At 48.2% G+C, this 10,844-nt stretch overlaps 1 protein-coding gene across 1 annotated transcript in view; it reads left to right on the top strand.

The window, feature by feature from the left end:
* The first annotated feature begins 671 nt into the window (after positions 1–671).
* The window catches only part of TRMT61A (tRNA methyltransferase 61A), a 62,053-nt gene continuing 51,880 nt past the window's right edge, over positions 672–10,844 (top strand). The window contains exons 1-2 of the mRNA XM_083519968.1: positions 672–844; positions 5,809–6,173. Of these exons, the coding sequence (XP_083376094.1) occupies positions 5,843–6,173 (331 nt within the window). The 5' untranslated portion in view covers positions 672–844; positions 5,809–5,842. The remainder of the gene's footprint in view (positions 845–5,808; positions 6,174–10,844) is intronic.

Below are 10,844 nucleotides of genomic sequence, written 5' to 3'. Positions count from 1 at the left end.
ACCTTTAAGCTACTGAAAGTAATGGGGCCCTTTATATGTCCAGCTGTCCTTTGTCAGCAACAAATTGTTGCTTTTTTGTGTTGAATATATGCTATATGGTAATTTATGGACCTAATAGGTATCCAGAGCCATTTGTACATAACAGAATATGTATTTTATCAAAGTAATTGTTGAACTGAAATTCAGTTAAGGAGTATATTAATAGTGAAATAATTATTAAGCCCTAACTTAAAATTGTTTTTATATTCATAACAAACATTTTGGAAATGTACGTCCAGGTTTTTTCCCCCCTTATTTTTTTTTGGGGGGGGGCTAAGAGAGAGGGGCCCTAAGCTATAGCTTTGTTTAGTTTATACGTAAATCAGGCACTTTGTGTATGCTCATAGCTGTCAACTTTCCTCTTTTCTTGCGAGGAATCCTATTCAGAATAAGTAAATTTCCCTTAAGAAAAGGGAAAAGTTGACAGCTATGTGTATGCTATAAAGCCTTGCGCGCGCGCACCTTCGCTTCGTCTCATTCTCCTTCAGACAAACTGCAATGAAAATTAAAAAAAAACCAAAACTGCTGAGGAGGAAGCGAAGCCGCTCGCTGCCTTCAAACCGGGAACTAGGCAAGCTTTTCCCTGGCAGGGAGCCATCGAGGGCGGGGAAGCCGAGGAGCGTCAGCAGCCTGCGACAGGCCGAGAGAAGGGAGAAGAAAGCGGAAAGGGCGACGATAAAAGAAAGGAGGGAGAGAGAGAAAACCAACCCACGTGCGCGCGTGACTGAGGTTGTTTATCTGCTCTGATCCTATGCACCCTCCCCGCTTCCTTCTTCCTGTGCGCCCACGTGGGAAGCCGGCAAAGGTAAGGCTCTATAAATACTCCTGCTGAGATCCTAAAAGGAGCTGGTCGCTGGAAGGTTCCGAGCAAAAGGGAAAGCGCTTTTCCCACCCCCGTCCACTTCTTGGTTGACTTTCAAAGGGGACCGGGCACATTTTCACGGAGGGTGAGGCTTGCTTCCTGGCATGAGGGCCATTCTGCCCTGCGCCTCTGCAGTTGGAGGAAGCAATACTCCAGAATACCAGTTGCTGGAAACCAGAGAAGGTTGCTCCTGTCCTGGCGTCCTCCTCGCTTGGGTTTTCCCCTCACACGCAGCGGTGTGGGTCCCCAGATGTTGCTGGACTACAACTCCCATCATCCCTGAGCTCTGGCCTTGCTAGCTAGGGGTGGTGGGAGTTGTAGTTCAGCAACATCTGGGGACCCACAGGTTGAGAAAGGCTCGAGTCTTTTGAGAACAGGATGTTAAACCAGATGGGCTACTACAAGCCTGTTTTCTTGTGTTCGTGGAGGGAAAACAAACAAAAATTCTGAGTTAAGGGATTGCAAGCCCTTTGCACCCTTAGCCTGGGAGGTGATCCCCATTTGAAGGAAATGAGGCCTGGGAGAGGCTTCCTCCTGTGCTCAGGGTTGGCTGTTTGCACCGCGCATTTAAAGCATGATGATTGCACTCTAAACAGGCCGGCCTACCCCCAAAGAATTATGGGAGCTGTAGTTTGCATACATCCCACCATTTGTCCGATGAAAACAGGGACGTCCTGTTCCATCATCATCATAAGTTTAATATTTATACCCCACCCATCTGACTGGGATTCCCCACTAAAGCATAACTCCATTTTGTTGTTGTTTAGTCGTTTCCAACTCTTCGTGACCCCATGGACCAGAGCACTCCAGGCACTCCTGTCTTCCACTGCCTCCCGCAGTTTGGTCAAACTCATGCTGGTAGCTTTGAGAACACTGTCCAACCATCTCGTCCTCTGTCATCCCCTTCTCCTTGTGCCCCTGATCTTTCCCAACCTCAGGGTCTTTTCCAGGGAGTCTTCTCTTCTAATGAGGTGGCCAAAGTATTGGAGCCTCAGCTTCAGGATCTGTCCTTCCAGTGAGCACTCAGGGCTGATTTCCCTAAGAATGGATAGGTTTGATCTTCTTGGAGTCTATGGGACTCTCAAGAGTCTCCTCCAGCACCATAATTCAAAAGCATCAATTCTTTGGCCATCAGCCTTCTTTATGGTCCAGCTCTCACTTCCATACATCACTACTGGGAAAACCATAGCTTTAACTATATGGACCTTTGTTGGCAAGGTGATGTCTCTGCTTTTTAAGATGCTGTCTAGGTTTGTCATTGCTTTTCTCCCAAGAAGCAGGCCAAAGACAACAGGCATATAACTCCATACCCTCCAACATTTCTCCAGTGAAAATAGGGACGTCCTAAGGAAAAGCGGGACATTCCAGGATCAGATCAGAAACCGGGATGGCTTGTGTAAGTCCGAGACTGTCCCTGGAAAATAGGGACACTTGAAGGGTCTGAGTTTGTTGTAGGCCCATGAGGAGGAGGGAACAAACAGCCTGGTACAATTGCCCTGGGCCTCAGAGGCCTAAGCCAGTCAGAGACCCTGCCAGGGGTCTGCCAGACTTGGGCACCTTAAAGATTTTTGCTTTTCCACCCTCTTTACTGCAGTGCAGAGCTGTTACCTTTGGAAGAAAAGAAATGGGGGGGGGACCCCAGCCCTGCACCCATTTCTTTTACAGCAGTCTCCAAAATCTAGTAGGCAAAGTGTTTTCTGCCACCTGTTTCCATGCATGGAAAAGCTTCACCTATATCTCTGTGATTCTGCTTCTCTTAATCATACAAGAGCAAAGCTGTTTTTAAAAAACCGTATTTATGCAATTAACAATTCCAGCCCAAAAGTTTCTTCTTGCCACCTGCTCGTCATTTTGTCCTCTCTTTTTTGCATTTTTTCTTTTCCTCTCTTTAAAATCCCATTAGCTTGTAAATTGCAAATGGAAGTTAATCAAATCAGAAGGTAGGATTGCAGCACTTAATTAGCGTTTCGGAATTTACTGCACTTGCCTCTCAATTGCTTTCTAATAGCACAGTGTGTTGGGAGCACAGGATGGGAAAAAAGGATGGCGTCTCCCTCCTTATGATGCAAAGATCAAATTTGCATTGAATGTAAGCTTACTAATTATTAGGCTGAGTACCGGATGCAGAGTGATATTTTGAGTGTTAAGTTCTCAGAATGCTTTTCTGAGCCTGTTCTTCAGAGCTTAACGTGGCCTTGAGAGTATCCTGTCTACTAATAATAAGCACATTCTCTAAACACCTATCCTTTGGTTTGCTAAAACTATACCATCCATGCATGAGAGGGAGGAATCAGCAGAGCTGGGTGAACTCCTGTGTTTTCAGGTCATGGAACAGGGCTTTGGGGAGGCAGAAAACCAAGGAGGGAGGGGAAAATGGAATGGAAAAGGGCCTGGCCAGCTGGCTGGCTAAAACCTTGGAGCAGCATTCCACATCGCAAAAAGCTGTTGCAGGTTCCACCTGTACAAGATCTAATGATGATGATACCGAGAGTGCAAAGGGATTTTCCTGAACACTTAATTGACAGCAGCTCTCATTGCATCTTGGAGTAGGTATCATGTTTTCTGGGTCATGCAAGCAAGAACCGAGTTGGGGCTTTCCAGACTTGGGTCTCCAGCTGTTTTTTTGGACTACAACTCCCATCATCCCCAGCTAGCAGGACCAGAGGTCAGGGATGATGGGATCTGTAGTCCAAAAGCAGCTGGAGACCCAAGTCTGAAAAAGCCCTGAACTAAATGATGCATAAGGGATGCGGATGGCACTGTGGGTTAAACCACAGAGCCTAGGACTTGCTGATCAGAAGGTCAGCAGTTTGAATTCCTGCGACGGGGTGAGCTCCCGTTGCTCAGTCCCAGCTCCTGCCAACCTAGCAGTTCGAAAGCACGTCAAAGTGCAAGTAGATAAATAGGTACCGCTCCAGCGGGAAGTTAAACGGTGTTTCCGTGCGCTGCTCTGGTTTGCCAGAAGTGGCTGGAAGCTGTACACCGGCTCCCTCGGCCAATAAAGCGAGATGAGCGCCGCAACCCCAAAGCTGTCCGCAACTGGACCTAATGGTCAAGGGTCCATTTACCTTTAAGTGATGCATATTGGGGCAAAAATAAATAAATCTTAACTTTACAGTTGACTACTGTGAGAACAGGTTGCTGGGCTCAACAAGCTTATGGCCTGATCCAACAGCGCTCCTCTTATAGGGTAGGCAGGTTCAATATATGTTGTTGTTGTTGTTGTTGTTGTTGTTGTTGTTGGGAAATAGTAGACTCTCCTTCCTTGGAGGTTTTTAAGCAGGGCCCGGATGGCCATCTGTCATGGATGCTTTAGCTGAGATTCCTGCATTGCAGGGGGGCAGACAATGACCCTTGGGTCCCTTCCAACTCTAAGATCCTATTATTATTATTATTCTATACCATCCTTCACCTGGTAATCACAAGCTGCCTTATAGGATAAATCTAAATGCATACGTAATAAGGTTTTTTTGAAAAAATTAAGCACTGTCATTTGGATCAAGACATGCTGCAGGCCTGAATGCTTGCGATATGCTTTGCAATGAGGTATTTTGTTAAGCCTGTGTTATAAATCCGTTTGTACTTGGAATGCTTACCTGTCCAATGTGTGTGTGTGTGTGTGTGTGTGTGTGTGTGTGCATGTGTGTGTGTTGAGAAGGAGCTTCTCAGCCTTTCTAATCCACAAGGGATGTGCATTGTGGTTTATTTATATTCTGCCCCCTTAGAACTCATATCCCTGTCGGATGAGAGTTGAGTTGCTATGGTCCCTGTCCTTTCGAGATCTCTGCTCCTCTGGGATACATTTGAAGTCGCCCACTTAACTGTGAGCTTAGGAATTGGTTAACTCCTGTTTCCTAGAGTGATAAATGGGGGGGGGGGGAGAGAGAGAGAAGGGAACTGTTCTTTGAGCAGAACTGGTTGCCCAAGATTGATGCTTATGAGAACCATGCCCATTCCTCATATTTGGAATCACAGCTGCGATGAAGGGAGGCTGGGATTTAATTAGGGTTAGGGCTTACTGATCAGAAGGTCGGCAGTTTGAATCCCCGCGATGGGGTGAGCTCCCATTGCTCGGTCCCTGCTCCTGCCAACCTAGCAGTTCGAAAGCACGTCAAAGTGCAAGTAGATAAATAGGTACCGCTCCGCCGGGAAGGTAAACGGCGTTTCCATGCGCTGCTCTGGTTCGCCAGAAGCGGCTTAGTCCTGCTGGCCACATGACCCGGAAGCTGTACGCCGGCTCCCTCGGCCAATAAAGCGAGATGAGCGGCGCAACCCCGGAGTCGGTCACGACTGGACCTAATGGTCAGGGGTCCAGCTTTACCTTTTAGGACGGTATTTATAGGGTGATACTGTTGGAAAAACAGCCCCCCCCCCCGGGAAGGCTGCCAACTTCCCAGTTCAAACCTCTGGTTACCTTTCTCCCATGGGACTAGAGCTTTTGCTCTACCTTGGCCTGGGGAACAGAGTTGACTCTTGCAACCTTCAGGTGTGGTTTTGTCTCTCCTGTGGACAAACCATGTACTTCACTCAAGACCTCAGTGTCTGAAACCTGGTTTGAGCTGCTAGCCACAGCTATATATGCAATAGCTTTGTTAGCAAACTCCCGAGAGTACCTCTTGGGTGGGGTGGCAGTCCCTTTGTGACTCTCTCAGATCTACGTATCCAGGGAAGCAAGAGGCATTATCTGATTTCAGGGACACGTTCCAGCCAGGCAAAAACTGATCAGGGTGCAAAACAGGAACAGAGAGTGGATGTGGCCCAGAAAGAGTTTTGAGGGCCAGATTCCCAGTCCTGGAAGGATGCGTTTGGCCCCTGAGCCTTGCCACCCCCTGAAGTTTAGATCTTGGAGGCAGGAATGGGCACAGAGGGGGGGAAATAAACAACCTGTGTGTTCCCTTCTTCCTTAGCTCCAGCTAACCTGCTGGCCACAAGACTATCGCGATGAGTTTTATCGACTACAGAGAGACGATAGAGGAAGGGGACACAGCGATCGTCTTCTTGGGCCATGAGTCCATGTTTCCAGTGAAGGTGCAGCATGGTGGTAAAACCCAGACAAAGTATGGTGTCATCAGGCATTCCACCGACCTGATAGGCAAGCGGTATGGCTCCAAAGTGACCTGCAGCAAAGGAGGCTGGGTGTATATTCTTCACCCGACTCCCGAGCTGTGGACTCTGAACCTCCCCCACCGGACGCAGATCCTATATTCGACGGACATCTCTCTCATCACCATGATGCTCGAGCTGAAGCCGGGGTCCGTTGTCTGTGAATCAGGTAAAGGTTCTTGTTGCATGGCATTTGATAATGGCAATTGGGAATACTTCCTCGGGGGGTATTGTTATTACTATTTCCATTGCATGGCCTTAAAATTACTCATTTTATTACTACTGTTTTCACTGGGGAAATTCCTCTTGCACCTATTGTTATTCCCGGTACCGTGTGTGTAGCACGGTTGTTACTGCTCATTCAGAAGGAATCGTAGAGTTGGAGGAGACCCCAAGGGTCATGCCAGCCTGGCTTTTGAAAGGGGCTTTTCATTTTGGGGTGGGGGACGGGACCTCACACACTTCGACGGGTGCATTTCTTCCTGTCCAGCTTGGAATCTAGCATGTTGCCAGTGTGGTGTAGTGGTTAAGAGCGGTAGACTCGTAATCTGGTGAACTGGGTTCGCGTCTCCGCTCCTCCACATGCAGCTGCTGGGTGACCTTGGGCCAGTCACACTTCTTGAAGTCTCTCAGCCCCACTCACCTCACAGAGTGTTTGTTGTGGGGGAGGAAGGAAAAGGAGAATGTTAGCTGCTTTGAGACTCCTTAGGGTAGTGATAAAGCGGGATATCAAATCCAAACTCCTCCTCCTCCTCCTCCTCCTCCTCTTCTTCTTCTTCTTCTTCTTCTTCTTCTTCTTCTTGATCTTTGTGGTTTGGGGGACACTCAAAGGATCAGGACCCCAAATCCTTCCTCTCCGCCCAAGCATCCTCTCTTTGCTGCTGTGGTGTGCAGCGCAGCTGTGGGAAGATTGGGAAGACTCAACTAGCTGAGGAAAATAGCTGCCCTCCATCTCAATGTGCAAAAGGGTCCATTGAGCTGAGGTATCTCTGCATGTGTGCATTGCGGCGATCAGATGCCCTGTGCTGAAATAACGTCATAATAGGTGCCATGGTGTGGAATGAATAAATAGTTGTGCTTAAGTTGATGTGGGTATGGATTTAATAGCATGTCTGGTCTTCAAGACTCAGGGCAATGGATTCTAAGAATAAGCACTGGAATAGCATTCAAATCAAATTTGTTGAAATTTTGCTGTTGTTTTGCAACTTGGCTTTTCAGCCCCCAAAGGCTTACAAGTGGGTCTTGCAGGTGCTCAGGTTTGGTCTCTGGCAGGCCCTCTGTGGGAGAGAATTCCACCCAGGGGAGGGTGGCCACTGAGAACACCCCTCCCCACACTCTCGCTGCCCGGTGTGCTCACGTCCCATGCACCATGATGTCAGAAAACAAGCCCATGACCCTCGAGCGAAAGCAGTATTGTTATGATTGCACAAGCTTTTGGCAGGCGTCTGGGCATGACAGTATCTTTCTTGGACGGCCGAAATGCCATCTGTCATCCTGTTTCCTTATTCAGCAGGATGTTTCTCCCCGCTTCCATGTGGGAAACTTGCACTGCCGGTAAACAGCTCCAAGGACTGAGTTGATGCTTTGAACTTTGCACTAGAAATTGCTAGGAGTCTTTCAGTCATGCTTCAGTCTTATTAGCCTCTCCAGGTAAGGCCCCACCTGCAACCTGTGTTTAAAGCAGCATTGTGCCACTTTAAATAGTCATGGCATCCCTCCAAGAATTTGGCAACTTTAGTTTAAGGGTGTTGGAAGTTGTTGGGAGGTCTACTGTTCCCCTCACAGAACTGCAGTTCCCAGCATTCCTTGGGAAGAGGGAATGACTGCTCAACATTATGAGAATTTTAGAGGGGAGTAGGGGTGCCCTAGCAACTCTCAGCACCCTTAACAAACTGCAACCCCCAGAATTCTTTGGGGAAAACCATGGAAGAAACCTAAGATGTCAGGATACTGCTTTTAGTGTATACTGCAGATGGGGCTTAAGTTTAGGGTTGGGAAATCCAAGATGGCAGCTTCAGTAGCACAGAGAGCCAGGCTAGACTGTACATTCGTTATTGTAAATAGGCGCTCTGTTGGTAGGCCTGTGGCGATGAAGAATCCTATTGCACAGTACATTTAAAGCAGAATGATACCACGTTAAACTATCATTAGCTTTATTAGAACAACAAAAATGATGTTGGTCGGGCTTGGTGATACCTGGTTTTCAACTCTGCGATATATCACCAGCTAAACATTGTGATGTACCGTTAATATCGCGATGTCTGAAATAAGGATGGAACTCTGTAGAGGCGAACACATGTTGGCTTTCCTCAGCTCTCCAAAATGTGGCACTTGCAGGAGGTATCTCAAATTTATTACTCGAGCAGTTAGGGCCTTCAGCTCTTTCAACAGCTGCTGGATTTCTGCCTGATCCCCTACACTAGCTTTAAAGAGCAGATAGCCAGATCCCATGGGTACTCGCTAGTTCCTGCAGGAAGCAAGATGGAGGCACGGGCGGTCCGAGGAGGCGGTGAACTTTGGCAACCAATTCTTGCTGTGTTATCCTTGCTTTGAAGATAGGGAAGCTGCCTTATACCAAGTCGAACCATTTGTCCCATCTGTTTTAGTGTTGTCTACACTGATTGGCGGGATGCTGGTGGCGCTGTGGGTTAAACCACAGAGCCGAGGACTTGCCGATCAGAAGGTCGGCGGTTCGAATCCCCGTGACGGGGTGAGCTCCCATTGCTCGGTCCCTTCTCCTGCCCACCCAGCAGTTCGAAAGCACGTCAAAAGTACAAGTAGATAATAGGTACTGCTCTGGCGGGAAGGTAAACGGCGTTTCCGTGCGCTACTCTGGTTCACCAGAAGCAGCTTAGTCCTGCTGGCCACATGACCCGGAAGCTGCACACCAGCTCCCTCGGCTAATAAAGCAAGATGAGCGCCGCAACCCCAGAGTCAGCCACGACTGGACCTAATGGTCAGGGGTCCCTTTACCTTTACCTTACTCTGATTGGCAGCAGTTCTCCAGGGTTTCTGGCAGGGGACATTACCAGCCCTGCCCGGGAGTTGAATCCGAGGCCTTCTGCATTCAAAGCAGATGATCTCTTTGCCTGGGATTGTGGTTACAGCAGAGAGCACATGGGAGAAGCTTTGCTGTGTTTGCTCCTCACTACTGCCGGGCTAGAGGGCAAGCGGCCTTTGTTTTGACCTCTGCTAATGAATTATGCCATAACGAAATAATGGAAAAGGTCGGCTATCACTTACGCAGTGGCATCCTTGGTTTCATGGAATGTTAACTGGCATTCATGCGCATGCTAGGGGAAGGGGCTTCAGCTTCTGCTTTGCATGCATAAAGTCTTGAGTTTGATTCCAGCTAAGCCTGGGAGGAGACACTTGTCCGAACCCTAGAGAGCCACTGCTAGTCAGTGTACCCCGTACTGAGCTGGATGGACCAATGGTCTGACCTGTAACCTCCAATGTTTCATGGAACATACTACCTTATAAGGCAGGGGACTCTCCTCCATTAGATGTTTCTAAGCAGAGGCTGAATGGCTGCTTAGTTGGGGCAGTGAGAGCAGAGGATTTCCCGCATCAAAGCAGCATTGACTTTTCCAACTCCTTTGAGATTCTGTGATACAGCCCCGTTTGCAAGAAAGCAGTGCTATTGGAGAGCGACATGCCTATGGAGAGCTTTTCATGCTCACACCTGTTCCCGTATCATTCAGTAGAACTTTGCATGTGAGTCAGGGCTCTACCCTTGCTGGGGGGCACCAGTTACGTGTGGGAAAACCTCATGTCTTCGGTTCATATGGTAATTCTTACTGAATGAGGAAACTCATCATGTGTGTGGCAATTCTCCTCGTCTTAATTAACTGTGACCTTGTTTTCTGGATTCTTTAGGTTGCTTTAGGTAGGCTGGTGTTTGGTAGATGGGTCTGTCCTATTGGGCAAGGGGTTAATCTGTGTTATCCTTCACCACCCTGGTGTCCTCCAGATCTTCTGAACTTCAGCTCCCATCAGCCCCAGCTAGCATGGCCAGTGGTAAGAGATGATGGGAGTTGTAGTCTCAACAACATCTGAGGCTGGTCCAGAGTGCCTCTTGGTTGCTTCAGCTCAGTGTTTCTGTAATGCATCACAAAACATTAGGATGGGGATTGGCACCTGGAAGCCAGCATGGAGTCAACCTGGCCCCTCTGCTTTGGCAACCAGGAGGCAAAATAGTGATGGCCTAGACGGTATCTCAGTGCGTAGAGCATGAGACTCTTAATCTCAGAGCTGTGGGTTTGAGTCTCACTTTGGGTGAGATTCTTGCATTGCAGGAATCTCAGCTAAAGCATCCATGACAGACGGCCATCCAACCTCTGCTTGAAAACCTCCAAGGAAGGAGAGTCCACAACCTCCTGAGGGAGATCGTTCCACTGTTGAACAGCTCTTACCGTCAGAAAATTCTTCCTGATGTTGAGTCGCAATCTCCTTTCTTGTAATTTGAAGCCATTGGGTCAAGTCCTACCCTCAAGAGCAGGAGAAAACAAGCTTTCTCCATCTTCCATGTGACAGCCCTTCAGCTATTTGAAGATGGCCATCATATCTCCTCTCAGTCGCCTCTTCTCCAAGCTAAACATGCCCAGCTCCTTCAACTGTTCCTCATAAGGCTTGGTTTCCAGACCCTTGATCATTTTGGTTGCCCTCCTCTGTACACCTTCCAGCTTGTCAATATCCTTCTTAAATAGTGGTGCCCAGAACTGGACACAGTACTCCAGGTCTGGTCTGACCAAGGCAGAATAGAGCAGTACTATTACTTCCCTCGATGTGATTGCTATACTTCTGTTGATGCAGCGTAGAATCGCACTAGCTTTTTTCA

The sequence above is a fragment of the Podarcis liolepis genome (genome assembly GCF_965112155.1).
Source record: "Podarcis liolepis genome assembly, chromosome: 1".
NCBI classification, from domain to species: Eukaryota; Metazoa; Chordata; class Lepidosauria; order Squamata; family Lacertidae; genus Podarcis; species Podarcis liolepis.
Note: the sequence above shows the minus strand (reverse complement) of the source record. Positions and strands in the feature narration are given on the sequence as shown.